Raw genomic sequence first — 14,478 nt, 5'->3', positions numbered from 1 at the left:
ATAGAGATTAAGGAGATTATTGGTAGCACCTCTTTTGTGTAGAACTTGTCCACCAGAAAAGTCTGTGAGTGGCTAAATATGTAGCCTGAAGAGCAAGCATTTTACTTGCTCTCTTCTGTTCTTGGCTGTCACTTGGCTTCTCTGTATCTTTTTTGGTAATTCTGGTAGGTTAGTATGCCAGTTATCAATTTATTGCCTCTCAGCTTCAAATTTACTCCTCATTGACTACTCTGCAGAAACGGATCTGGGCCCTTTAAGTATTTTTCCTTTGCCAGCTGGCACAGTAGAAGATACTGGAGAGAAGTTGTAAGAGGAGGGGTTTTTCCTTCTTGGTCCATGCTTGCTCCTTGGCAACTACTCTGGCAACAGTTCTTACAGCACAGGCAGCCGGCCTCCCCAGTGCCCAGCTTCCCCAGTGCAGGCTCCTGCAGCATACACGTTTGGCTTCTCTGGCCTCCAGCCGGGCTTCTCCAGGGCCCAGCTCCCGCGCTGCAGGCAGGTTTTCAAGCCGTAGACTCCTGCTGAACACATACTTCTCTGCACCCAGCAGTCAGTACTCACTGGCACCACCCTGCCTTGGGTGGTTTTATAGGATAGGAGAGTCTCTCCAGTAAGATACATTCCCATGAACAGCTTTCTCCAACAGCCAAGAGTGCAGATTTCCAGCAAGTTCCACCAGTGTGGCACCACAGAATCTTCTTTGCCTCTAATATCGTGCTTTATAATCAATATAGATTTGGTCTTCCTATTTCTGGCACAAGGGTCCTAAACCTGGTGGAATTTCCAAAGTGATGAGAGCCATAAAGGTGTCTTTTGCCATGTGAATGAGATGATTTCTAGAATGCCCCTAGGTAACTTAAGGTTGGAGGCTGGTTGCCAGGAGAACCAACCATGTGATGGGAAGGTTGGAACCTTCATTCCCACTCAGGAAGGGAGAGGGGCCAGAGGTTAAATCAATTGCCAGTGGCCAGTGATTTAATCAATCTTGGCTATGTAATGAAGCCTTCATAAAAAATCCAGAAAGACAGGGATCAGAGAGCTTCTAGGTTGATGAACACATGGAGATGCTGGGAGAGTTTTACGCCTGGAGAGGGCATGGAAGCTCTGCGCCCTTTCCCCATACCTGGCCCTGTGCATCTCTTCCATCTGCCTGTATCTGAATTATACCTTTTTATAATAAACCAATTAATCTAATAGTAAAATGTTTCTTTGAGTTCTGTGAACCACTGTAGCAGATGAATCAAACCCAAGGAGAGGCGGTCAGTCAGTCAGAAACATAGGTGACAACCTGGACTTGCTCTAGTGTCTGAATGTAGTCGGGGCGCAGGGACACAAGACACCCGGCTCTGGGGGGTCCCAGACACAGCAGGTTCGGCCACTCACTGCTGACAAAATCCGAAGGCAGAGAGACGAGTGATGGTGAAACGAGAAAGGAGTTTATGTCAGTGAGGCCAACACCAGGAAGACCACGCACGGTCTGATGGCTCAAAGATGGTCTCTCCAAAGTGCTGAAAATACGTCCAGGTGTATATGAGGAAAATGTGGGACAAAGCTCAGTGAGTCCGTGCGGGTGAGCAGGAGACAGTCAGGTCAGTCACTGTTTTGGGGTCAGTTATACAGGGTGTTGCTGGCTCAGGGAAACCCTTACTGTTCGAGGGTGTAGTTTTGGTTCCTGCCAGGGAATGATTTGCCTGCAGGGTCTTTTGCCACAGTTAAGAGATAAATAAGCTGAAAAGAAGAATTTGCTCAGTTAGAAAGGTTGAGGTCAAAATGGAGGCAGTTGAAGTTTTCTTTCAGGAAGGTGGGGCGCAGTCTTACACGACTGAACCCTTAACCTGTGGGATCTGATGTCTCCAAGCAGATAGTGTTAGAATTAAGTTGGATTGTGGTACGCCCAACTGGTGTCCCGGCATTGCTTGGTGAGGGGACCCCCCCCCCAACACACACACAGGTATCAGAATTGGTCCCAGAACCTTTTACTGCTCTTAATTGAGCCCCAGCCACGCCCTTTCCAGCAGCGGTTGGCTCTCTGCCCACATAGGACCCTCTCCTTGACCACTCTTACCTCAGTCCTACAGTAGGCACTCCTGCTTTTATCTGCTATTCTTACATTCTTTAGAGTTCTGTCCTACTAGTTAATTTCTCATTATTCTGTCGCCTGTTGTAAACTTTCTCTGTTCAAATTACGATTTCTCTTTCTTGATTGGACCCTGACTAATACAACTAGATAATGGGTATTAAAAGTCAATAACCACTAAGGCTGAACAGTGAATCAGGCCTGGAGTAAGATACAACAGTTGAAGTGCCACGATAACCGGTAGCTGAGCTTGAGGGTCGGTGCCTGGGAGTCATGAGGGAGTGGTGAGAACTGTGGTCATCTGAACAACGTGTGTCTTGGTGTGGCCAAATCATCCTACCTTTCAGAAGCTGGAAATCAGGGTTTTTACATGAAATGTTTTGAATTTTACATTTTGGCTGCAAAGTCAAATATTGTTACATCACTCCGTGGGCCCCAAAACCCATGTTTATGAGTTGCCAGTCTGTAACCTCTGGGCTGGACTGATTTCTAAGCTCTTTGAAAACTAGAAAAGGCAAACTTAGAAGGGGTGGGGGAACAAGTAGAGGAAATACATCACAACATGACAGGAGGGGGAGGCTGGAAAACATTTCAAATTATTACAGAACGTCAAAGTGTGGTTGTTTAGAAGGGTGGGGGAGCAAGTAGAGGAAATACATCACAACATGACAAGAGGGGGAGGCTGGAAAACATTTCAAATTATTACAGAACGTCAAAGTGCGGTTGTTTAGAACCACTTAATAAAGGGGAAAACATTTCCAAGTGTACAATATTAAGGGCAGTGTGCTCTCTAATCTGACCACATTACAATAATTAATGGTAATAATAGCTACAGTGTTAATTTATGTGTCAAGTTCTGTATCGATTTAACAGTAACCTTGAGAAGGAAGAATTCTTACCCTGTTTATAGATGAGGATACTGTTTACTAAGTTCAAAGCCGCTATTTGTACAGCCTCTAAATAAATGAACAATTTTTTTTAAGATTTTGTCAGAGAGCACAAGCGGGGAGCAGCAGGCAGAGGGAGAAGCAGGGTCCCCACTGAGCAAGGAGCCTGATGCGGAACTCGATCCCAAGACTCTGGGATCATGACCTGAGCCGAAAGCAGATACTTAACCAACTGAGCCACCCAAGAATCCCTGAACAAAACAAAAAACAAAAAAAAAAAAAACAAAAAAAAAATTTTTTTTAAAGCTTGGCTGTGTAATAGAGGCTCTTTGTGAAAATTTAGAAAATATGATAATCTGTAAAAGGAAAATAAAATCATCTATTATCCCACTGTCCAGTGAGAATTGCTAGTAACATTTTTTATTTCTTTCCATTCTTTTTTTTTCTATTTGTTTGCATTTTTAACATGATTAATTATGTTTTATGTGTAATTTTCATTCTCCCTTCTTTTACCAGATAGTATAACATAAGCATTTCTTTTATTACTAAAAATGTGTTCTAGGCATTTTTTAATGTTTTAATTACACTCAGTTATTTTATGCATAGAAATTCTTACTGTGTATTTAATTTGTTCTCACATTTTTGCCATGATAAAGTGTTGAATGAATGTTTTTGTGTCTAATGCTATGAACATATTTCAGATTATTTCCTTAGGAGTAGAATGACAAGGTCAGAGGGCACCAATGTTCTTAAGAAGGTTCTCAGTCTGTATTATGAGGTTTTTTAAAAAAATGCATCTTTTTCCAATAAATGCAAATGACATTGTATTCGCACAAACATTGAGTACTATTATTGTTAAGTTTTTAAACTTTGCTAATTTGATGAAGGAATAATTTTTAGGGGGGGTGGGGTGGAGGGAGAGAGAATCTTAAGCAGGCTCCATGCACCGCATGAGCCCTACATGGGGCTCGATCTCACGACCCAGAGATCACGACTTGAACCAAAATCAATAGTTGGACCCTTAACTGAGTGAGCCACCCAGGAGTCCCAAGGAAAATGTATTTTTCTTATTTTAATTTTCTCAGGTCAGTTAAACTTCATACATGTAAATAATATAATATGTATCACCAGTGTTTTCCCAGGTTCTTTCCCAGGGGGTTTTTGTTTGTGTTTGTTTTTGTAGTCACACTGAACAGTTTTATGGGATTTCCATTTATCCTTTGTTCTTTTATGTTTGGAAAAACTCTTAAAAAAATTAGTCTTGTTTTCCAGAATTGGAGGAAGTGGCAGTAATAAAGTATTGCTTGTTATTATCTCTATGTCAAATGAATTAGGAAAGGGGGAGCCTATATGCCCCTGGAAAAATGGCAAATATCAGAGCATTGTTTGTTGAATTTTTATCCAAGTATCTGGGGTTTGAGTTGTTATTCTTGTGAAGGGGGGGCTTAGAAGCCCTTTCTGCATGCTGCTAATGATGTTAGAGATAAGTAATAATGACCGTTGCTCTGTGCTAAGGGTGCTGATGTCCCACTCCTGTATGATAATAGTGATAGTGTCGGGCGTATCCCCTTCTTCCAGAGGAGGATGCTGAACTTACTCAGGGTCACTGCTACAACTTAGAGGCAGGAAACTTTTGGGCATCTTGTCTCAGTTGTCAGAACTTGAAGAACAAAGTTCACATTTGTGTTTTTCATTACCTATTCCTGACAACTAACAGCAGGTAATACAGCAGTTAAATTGACAGTAAGAAGTATTTCCTTGAGGTAGGTTTGTAAGAATATGGAGATGGCCTCTGTTGCATGAACGTGAGTTACTGTGTACCCTAGGATCTTTCGTCTCTTCAGTGCCTAGAGCTTTGAAGGGAGCAGTCTTATAATAAGAGAGGCATCTTTAATTTTTTAGAAAACTGTAGTTCATGCTGTCAGTACCAAAATGAGCATGGTACAAGGGGGATTGAAATAAACTGTTTTAAATATTATAAGCTTTTCAATTATTGGCTTATATTTCATCAAACGAAACAATTTATTGACTTTTTCTCTGAGCAAGGAAAGAAAAACCATTTATGTTGGTGTTTGCCAAGAAAATTAAACTGATTTCAAAGCTTTACACTGATGGTGAATGGCATGGAATACAAGCTGTTTTAATTAATACATCTGGTCAGTCCTTTGGCTCAATCAGGTTGCAGCTGTGAGACCATAGAATGAAATAACGTAGAACCAATGGCACTGCATAGTTCTTGCCTCTCTTGAGCAAATATGTCACTTCTGTGACAGAAGCTATTGCTCTGTTTTCATCTTTAACCACACTTGGAATTTGTAGTTCTTCATTCAGATACATCCTTATAGTGACTTACCATAAGCAAAGGAGAGAACCTGTCAGCATTTTAACTTTGACATATACACAGTTTTGAGATTGAATCCCAAGTTGTGAAGCTGTGTGAAAAAATACAGCTATGCAGATAACACGGGACCACATCTCTGGTGCTTGAAACAAATGAGATTGCATCTAAAATAATTTAGGTAGTTAAGACATTTTTAGAAAATAAAAATGGGAGCACAACCCGTGCTTATCTTTTGACTACTGATTCTTTTTGTCATTACAAGTGTTACCTCTGTAGTATTAGTCACCCTGAGAAGGTTAGTAGACATTTACCTAGTTCATAAAAGTTATGGAGGATGAATAATCTTTGTATTGCTTTGTTGAAGATCGAAGTAGTGACTGAACTAGGTTCTGAGCTCCTTGGGAAAAAGAATAGATGTCGTTTGAGATATTTGCATTAACGAGACAAATGACAGCATTGCTTCGCATTTACGATAATGGAATCCCATTATGGTTCTTTATTATATGTACTTGAATACCCCTTGAGCTAAAGCATAAATCCAAAGCAGCTAACCACTGAAGATTCTTGATATGGTTACACTTGTAAGGAATATGTTAGGCCTATATCCCGGGCCTAAAGAAGTTGCACTGCATTTGTGTATCTGTTGATACTAGAGCCAGTGAAATGGGGGATGCCAAGTCCCTAGGGCCTTGCATGGTGCTGGGCATTTAATTCATTCTTTCAGTAAATATTTAGGGAGAATTTGTTATATACCAGTTTCTGTCCTAAAAACTGCTGAGCATTGAACAGTAAATTAAAAACAAAAATCTTTTCCCTCACAGAACTTACAATTGTGGGGTGAGGACAAACATAGTATTCAGTGGATGTTTAACTTCCTTTGGTAAATAAATGTGCTTTACTCAATTTCAAAAGGAACTAGGACATAATGTAGGAATTTTAGCTCACACTGTCTTTCCTCCAAAGAGGTTTTATAAAACTACAGATGATTTACTCACGTTTACCTTGATCTCTTCTTACATTTCCTCAAATTGTTTGTTTCTACATTTGTTTATGATATTATAATACAGATCTCATGTTTACACTGGAGGTCAGGGTTTTCCAGGCTTTTGGGTTTCACAGACCAGTAATACTTTTGATAATAGGGAAAACTGACACAGGATTGCCTGCTTTTAATTTTGCAAAGTAAGGACACTAAAAATAAAAGCTGTTGTCACCATCAGTTTTTAAGAGAGAACATTTTAAGATGAAAAAGCAGGTAGGACATAATCTCAGAATAAAGAATAGTCTTCTACATTGACGAAATAAAACCTTAGGAAAAGCTTGGTACATTGTCCTTCTGCTTTGCCATGGAGCTTTAGAAACTGTCAATAGAGAACAGTTATAACTAATTATAATTTTGGTTTTCCTCTTGATGTTGTTTAGGGATTCTGCTGGCTCACACTATTTAAAGAGGTTGTATGATTGAATGTTACCTTTCTTCAGAGGTAAATTTTGTATAATGAATTGTATGTATTGTGCCATGTGATGAACATTGTCTTGGAATGTACAGGGCAACAGAGTGCATTGTCAGATGTAATCATGTCCTTAGCACTAACTAGCCTAGCCATGGGATCTTTGAGCAAATTATTTTTCACCTTTGGCCTTTGATTCATCATCTGTATATCAAAAGAAGATCATTTTTTAAAAAGGACTTATTCATTTTTTGACAGAGAGAAAGGGAGGGAGAGGGAGAAGCAGACTCCCCGCTGAGCAAGGAGCCCGATGCAGGGCTCAGTCCCAGGACCCCAGGATCATGACCCGAGCCAAAGGCAGACACTCAACCAACTGAGCCAGCCAGACACCCCAAGAGGATCATTTTTTACATTTTCTTCCAGTTCCTAAACGTGGATTCTGTGTTGATAACTTTGGTAGCTAGTATCCCTCTTTTTAAAGTATGCATCTAAAGATTAATAAAATAAAAATAATTTTTAAAATAATTTTTAAAGATTTTATTCATTTATTTGCCAGAGAGGGAGAGAACACACGCACAAGCAGGGGGAGTGGCAGTCAGAGGGAGAAGCAGGCTCCCTGCTGAGCAAGGAGCCACATGTGGGACCCCGAGACCATGACCTGAGCTGAAGGCAGCCGCTTAACCAACTGAGCCACCCAGGCGTCCCTTAAAATAATTTTTACTGTGTCTTTCTAAAAATTTGGATCAGGCAGCATTTTAGGAGAATTATTTTTTTTCTTTATGGATTTGAAAGTTTTTTTCTTACTGCCCATAGATGTCTAAGTTATTCTAGATGGCATGTATCCCTCAGTTATCAAATACGGTACTACTTCACCTGCAACTTAATTTTGTAGCATGCAAGCCTCAAGAACTCACCTCTGCTCCTGCTTTTTACATCTTGTCTCTATAGTGCTTCACATGACACCAGTGTAGAATATTCTAAAGCACTTGGTAAGTGCCTAGTGAATTTGAGGATTGGTCCAGAGTTGCGAATACCACTGGTTTTTCTGTGCAGTCTTTGACATAATATTGTGAGGAATGATTTTAAAGGAATGTCTGAATGACAGATGAATTGTTTAAGAAAACATTTTGGAAGTGCCTTTTAGTATTCTACATAGACTCTAAGCTTGGTTTCAAAGAGCTGCCATGAAGAAGCTCTGTTGCAATTGAATAGTTCTAAGATGAATCCTTTCAGGGGTTCTGGCTGAGTAAATTAGTACCTAGGTAATTTTTTATAGATACGTAATTTTGTAGAGTAAAAGGTACCTATCTTAATGCAGTTTGATGAATTTTGACAAATGTATACAAATGTACGTCACGTCCCGGTCAAGAACATTTCCAGCACCCTAAAAAAAATAACCCAGTGCCATTTTCTTTTCTTTTCTTTTCTTTTTTTAAGATTTTTATTTATGAGAGAGAGAGAGGCAGTGAGAGGGAACACAAGCAGGGGGAGTGGGAGAGGAAGAAGCAGGCTTCCCGCTGAGCAGGGAGTCCCATGTGATGCGGGGTCGATCCCTGTGACCTGAGCCCAAAGCAGGCGCTTAACGACTGAGCCACCCAGGCGCCCCCGGTGTCATTTTCTAGTTAATGTTAATCCCTCTGGCCACTATGTTCTCACACTAACACCTTCTGCTGGAGGCAGGTTTCTGATTTCTTTTGCCAAGGGTTAGTTTGGCCTGCTTTTAAACTTTATATGAATAGACTCAGACAGTAAGTAACTCTTTGTGTAAGGCTTCTTTCATTCAAACATCAGAATAAGGTTTTTGAACTTCATCAGGTTGCTGTCTGTAGCAGCAGTTTATTCCTTTTTGTTACTGAGTGGTATTCCATCGTATGAGTATAGCGTAGTTTGTTTATACGTTCTCCTGTTGGTGGACGTCTGATCCAATTGTGCCTATTTTTGATAAAGCGCCTATGAATATTCTTGTACGAGTGTTTTTATGAACATACATTTTTATTTCTCTTGGAAAATACCAAAAGTGGAATTGCTGGTTTAACTTGATAAGAGACTAATGGTTTTCTAAAGTGTTTGTATCATTTTATGGTCCCAGCAGCACTGCACGAGAGTTCCAGTTGCTCTCTATCTTTGCCATCATTTAATGTCGTCAGCCTTTAATCTCAGCCATTCTAGTGGGTGTAGGGAGGTATCTTGTAGTTTAGATTTGCATTTTCCTGGTGAGTAAAGATGCCGAACATCTTTTCATGGGTGTGTTGGACATTCATGTATCTTGGTGAAGTATCTATTCAATATTTTACCCATTTTTTGTTGTGTGGGTTTTTTGTTTGTTTTTTGCCTCTTACTGAGCTGTGAAAATTGCAGAAGTTCTTTATATTTCACAAGCCCTTTATCAGTATCTTAGATTGGGTTCCCCAGAAAACAGACTCTGAGAAGGAGAGATGCACGCAGGAAGTTTATGGGGGAGTGCTCTTGGGAAAGGAGGTTTGTTGGGGAACACCTGGGGAAGAATGAGTAGGATTAAGCAGATGGAGAAGTTGAACTGTAACTCGGTTATAATAGAGGCCTCAGCTCACCTTGCTCTGAAGCTGGATGGCTCTTCAGAGATATCTGGAATTGAGGCAAGGGGTCCTGGCTTTGTACCTCCTTCCATACAACCCAGGGGACTAGTCATGGGATGTGAACTGCCCTGCGAGAGGGAATATAGCCTTAGGTTAGTCAGTACCCTTTGGCCCAAGGTCAGGTCCTCAGAGTGACTCAGCGGTGAGCCATCAATAGGCAACACCCCCCAGCTAGGGGAACAGGTGTCTCCAACCTGGAGGAGATGGATGTGGGCTGTGTTACCACAACATCCACTACAGATACAGGTGTTGTAGATATTTTCTTCCAGTATGTAGCTTGTCTGTTCATTTTCTTAGTGGATCAGCAGATGTTTTAAATTCTTTTTTTGTGTGTGTCCTTGCTAAGAAATTTTGCCAACACCAAGACTGCAAAAATACTCTTCCGTCTAGAAGTTTCTGAGTTCTAGATTTTATATTAAAGTATAATCCATCAAGAATTAATTTATGTGTATGATGTGAGCTGCCACCCAAGTAATTCTTGAGGGCGCTCAGCTCTTTCTCTTTTAAGTGCATTCCTTTCATCACTTGCCCGTCTTCCCTTAATTTCTAAGGCAGGGGCATCTTTCATTTCCATTTCCCAAAGTAGAGTATAGTCATAGTCAAAATGCTGACAGAACAGTTTTCTTCCCTAGCAATTTATTCATTAGTTTGAATTGTGGAGTTCTGAAACCAAGTCCCTGCAATGAAATGGTATGCTCAGTCTGGTTCAGTTTACCATGATTTTTGTCCTTCCTGGGGAGTAAAACTTTACATTCATGAATTTTTTTAAAACAAAGGGTGACTTATGAATTCATTAGAGAAAATGATGAGAAGACTAAGTCATATACCATGTCCCCTCTACACAGAATAGAACTGTTTTTCCGTCTTGTGTTCTCTATGCTCTGACAGTTCGTCTCAAATGAATGCCATGATTAACAGTGCTTTGATGAGCTTAGTAACTTGTAAGAGACAAAAGCTCTTAGAATAGTTCAGTATTAAATATTAAAATAGTAACACCAGTGGTTTGGTGTTGTTTTTCCAAAATGCTTCAATCACTTTCTCCTGATGTCTCCTATATAAGACATGTAAAAATATTTATTTTACAGAAGAAAAGCTAAAGTACTGAATTATTAACCAGTTTGGACATGGAGCCAGTTCTGCCTCCCAAGCCAGTCCCCCAACTGCTGGATGCATTCAGAATGCTCTATTTATAAGTAGCTGATAATGGCCATCCTGAATGTATGAAGGACCGACCTCGCCTGTGTGCTAGGGAGCGGGGGATCCCCCTCTCGCTATATGGCAAGTATTAGTTGGTGCTGACATTGCAATTGTAGTTTCCCCATTTTCACTAGAGACACAATGAGATATAGATTCCTTTCTTCCTCCCAAACGAGGGGGCTGTAATGCTTCAGCCAGCCTGTCAGCTAAGAACCCATTTTCCCATAGAGACAGTATCTGTATGTATGTATGTATGTGTATATTATATATTTATTCCCCTAGCCTCAGAGTCACAAGTTCAGTAGTATGTCAGCGAAATACAGCCACTGTTATTTTTGCTAACCTCATAAAGGAAACTGAAACAGAAAAGTGAAGTATGTATCGCTCCGTTAATTACTGAAGCTTTTTTTAAGCAACCTACCTAATTTTCTCCTTTTAGTTTTAAGGATCATTTTTCATACTGCTAAGACTCCAGGAAGCCACATAGGGTACACCGCTGCTTCAAGAAATTTTGAAATGTAATCTTTTATATCTTGTATGTCAGGAGGCAGTCTCTCAAAGAAACTTGGGTAGTGAGAAAAAAATTGAGATTGGGTTGGATTAAAACCGTAGATCACTTATGGCATGGGTTGTGATGATGGTTTCACAGATACATACTTACCTCCATACACGTTAAGTTGTCTACATTAAATAGCTACAACTTTTGGTATTTCAGTCATACCTCAGTAAAGCAGTTTTTAAAGGCATTCGCAGAACATTTTCGTACTGAAGTAATTAAGCATATTTTTTTGTTTTATGAGTAATACATGTTCATTGTCGCTCAGTCACAAATATGTTTTGTAAGTTGTATATAACGTATTATGTTTATATATTATAAAGTCAAAAATCTGTTAATGTTTGATTTATACTTGTTCTACTATGTATACTTTTTATGACAAATATGAGATTATCAGTGCATATTGTTTGCCACTAGCTTTTCCCTCATGGCAGTGCATCATGACTTTCTGTGTCCATGAATAGACCTGAATCATAGTGTTTAGTGGCTGACTGTTGCGGTACTGTGATGAAGTATTATGGTTTATTCAGTCAGTCTCCTTGTTCGAACATTTAGGATATTTTCAGGTTTGCAGTCTTAGTGCCAGTGATCATCTTTGCACAGTTCTTTCTTAGGATGAATTTCTAGAAGTGAAATTGCTGGATCAAGAATTCACATTTTTTGAGGCTTTAAATTGAAATCGCCAAATAGCGGTCCAGATCGGTTGTAGCAATTTACATTTCTCCCAGCATCAGACAGTTGTGCTCGTTTCTCCCATCATGGATAGTAGACAGGGTTCCCCACATCATTGCCAATCTGGCAAATCTGTAAGTGGCATCTCCCTGTTTTAATTGGCGTTAATTCTTCATGAAGCTGACCCTGTTTCATGTTCACTAGCCATTGTAGATTTTGGTCTCACAAATGAGCAGCTCACGGTCTTGATTACAGATACTTCAGAAACTTTTTCTTATTCAATCATCAATCTTTTCAACAGTTTCTTGTGTTTTCTTTCCAGGAGCGACTAAAGCTGGTGACTGTTTTGGGTGCTGGCCTTCTCTGTGGAACTGCACTGGCGGTCATCGTGCCTGAAGGAGTACATGCACTTTATGAAGACATTCTGGAGGGTGAGAGAGAAAGAAGAAGGTCTTCTTTGAGATATGTTGTTGACATGGAGGGTTGAAGAAGCCTAGTGGGGTTTTTTTCCTGGACATAGTTCATATTTGCCATAGAATTCTACCCTGGAAAGAGTTCTTAAAACATATCTTCTGACATCTTTGACATTGAACACATCCTTAGCAGTTTGTGAACTGAATCCCCAATTCATGAATACCACTTAAGATTTATTTGTAATAATGCATGAATTCCAGTCTTTCTAAGTATGACAGGCCTTTTTTGAAGCCTACTTAAAAACTTCCCAAATCTACATAATAGTTGTATTTTTAGTGTTCTTTAGTTGAAAAAATAAACAGATTATACACATGTGGATTTAAAGGAATCTTGACAGTAAACTTGTAGGTAATTGGTGAGGATCTCTGCAGTAAAGGAGAACTAAAAAAGTGACAGAAGTCTTTCCTGACCCTAAGGACAATGAGCAGAGAAGGAACAGCATGGGTATGTGAGAGTAAATAATGGGCAGGCAGCTTGGGCCACTCACCTGCTAGATAGTTTGGTCTTCACACCTGGAAACATACTTGAATTAGATTTGTGACTCAGCAAAATCAGATTACTGCTTGTCACAAAACTTCAGACATCTGTGAAGGATCAAAATCACAGCTGTTACGTTGGTGAGTGGAATCTTCAAGTGCCAGGACTCAGTCGGACTTTAAGAGTAGTCTAGAGGGGCGCCTGGGTGGCGCAGGCGTTAAGCGTCTGCCTTCGGCTCAGGGCGTGATCCCGGCGTTCGGGGATCGAGCCCCACGTCAGGCTCTTCTGCTGGGAGCCTGCTTCTTCCTCTCCCCCTCCCCCTGCTTGTGTACCCTCTCTCGCTGGCTGTCTCTCTTTGTCAAATAAATAAATAAAATCTTAAAAAAAAAAAAAAAGAGTAGTCTAGAAAGGTAGGCACTTTCCAAATTTCATACTAGATACAATATAATAGGCAGCTATTCAGATCTCAGTCAAGGAAAAAAACTGTGTCCTTTATCCAGAGTGATGATGCCCTCCTCCCTGGGGTGTGGATATAGGCATAAGGAATGGTGTTGGGTAGGCAAAGAGTGGCGGCAGACGTTACATATGAGGACTGTGGGAGTCTTAGTGCAAAACAGGAGAGAGGATGACGACTGGTCAGATTTAGGGAGGAGATAATAAATCAGGAGTCCCAGAGTAGTGGTTTCTGCTCTTTTTTGATCACACATCCTACTTGAGGGGGGAAGATAAGCATGCACTATTGTACTGATTTACTGTATGTGTTATAAAACACAAACCTAAAATAGAAAATTTTGAAGTATGAGATTTAAAGTAAATGTGTATAGAAGACCAGCACAGTTGACCCTTGAACAGCACAGGTTTGAACTATGTGGGTCCACTTACGTGTGGCCTTTTTTCAGTACAGTACTGTTAATGTGTTTCTCTTCCTTAATCTTTTCTCTGGCTTTCTTTGTTGTAAGAATACAGTATATAATACGTAGAACGTACAAAATATGTGTTAAAAGACTTTATGTTATCAGTAAGGCTTCTTGGTCAACGGTGGGGTATGAGAGTTAAGTTTTTGAGGAGTCAAAAGTTATATGTGGGTTTCAACCGCGCAGGGGGTCAGCACCCTAACCCCCACGTTTTTCAAGCATCACCTGTGTTTTCTTTCGTATCCCAGTGGATCATCTTGAATTTTTCTGACGTGTGATTATTTCAGTGTAGGGATTACTATTCTGTATACTAGAAAACTTTCCGATCGTGACCAAATAGACAATTAAAAAATTTTTTTGCTTGACCTTGTAGCTAAGAAAGAATTATGGGTAGCAGTTGTTTTCCTTAAAAAGTTCCTTTTTTAGGGGTGCAATTTAAAAGTTTCTGGTCCCTAACCTAGACTACAAAATCAGAATCTCTAGAGAAGGGCCCTGAGAATATCTATTTTTAACAGGTTTCTATCGGTTTCTTACTAGAAAAGTTTGGGAAACACTGGGGTAAAGGAAAAGTGTTTCAGGTATAGTTTTTTTGTGTTTGTTTTTTTTTTAATAGCAGTTTTATTAAGATATAACTCACATACCATATTTCAGGTATAGTTTTAAACTTAAATTTAGCTATCATGTTGTCAGGTTGCATTCCTTTATTTTCAGTGTTCTTGATTTGGGACCCAAAATAAGTTTGTGGATTCATTTGAAAACAGTACAACAGGGGCACCTGGGTGGCACAGCGGTTAAGTGTCTGCCTTCAGCTCAGGGC

At 40.0% G+C, this 14,478-nt stretch overlaps 1 protein-coding gene across 1 annotated transcript in view; it reads left to right on the top strand.

Moving 5' to 3' along the window:
• The window catches only part of SLC39A9 (solute carrier family 39 member 9), a 52,601-nt gene that overhangs the window by 6,857 nt on the left and 31,266 nt on the right, over positions 1 to 14,478 (top strand). The window contains exon 2 of the mRNA XM_008700276.2: positions 12,119 to 12,227. Coding sequence (XP_008698498.1) covers positions 12,119 to 12,227 — 109 coding nt within the window. The remainder of the gene's footprint in view (positions 1 to 12,118; positions 12,228 to 14,478) is intronic.

The sequence above is a fragment of the Ursus maritimus genome, unplaced genomic scaffold, assembly GCF_017311325.1.
Source record: "Ursus maritimus isolate PB19 unplaced genomic scaffold, ASM1731132v1 scaffold_25, whole genome shotgun sequence".
Lineage (NCBI taxonomy): Eukaryota > Metazoa > Chordata > Mammalia > Carnivora > Ursidae > Ursus > Ursus maritimus.
The sequence above is the reverse complement of the archived record's forward strand: the minus strand, read 5'-3'. Positions and strand labels throughout refer to the sequence as shown.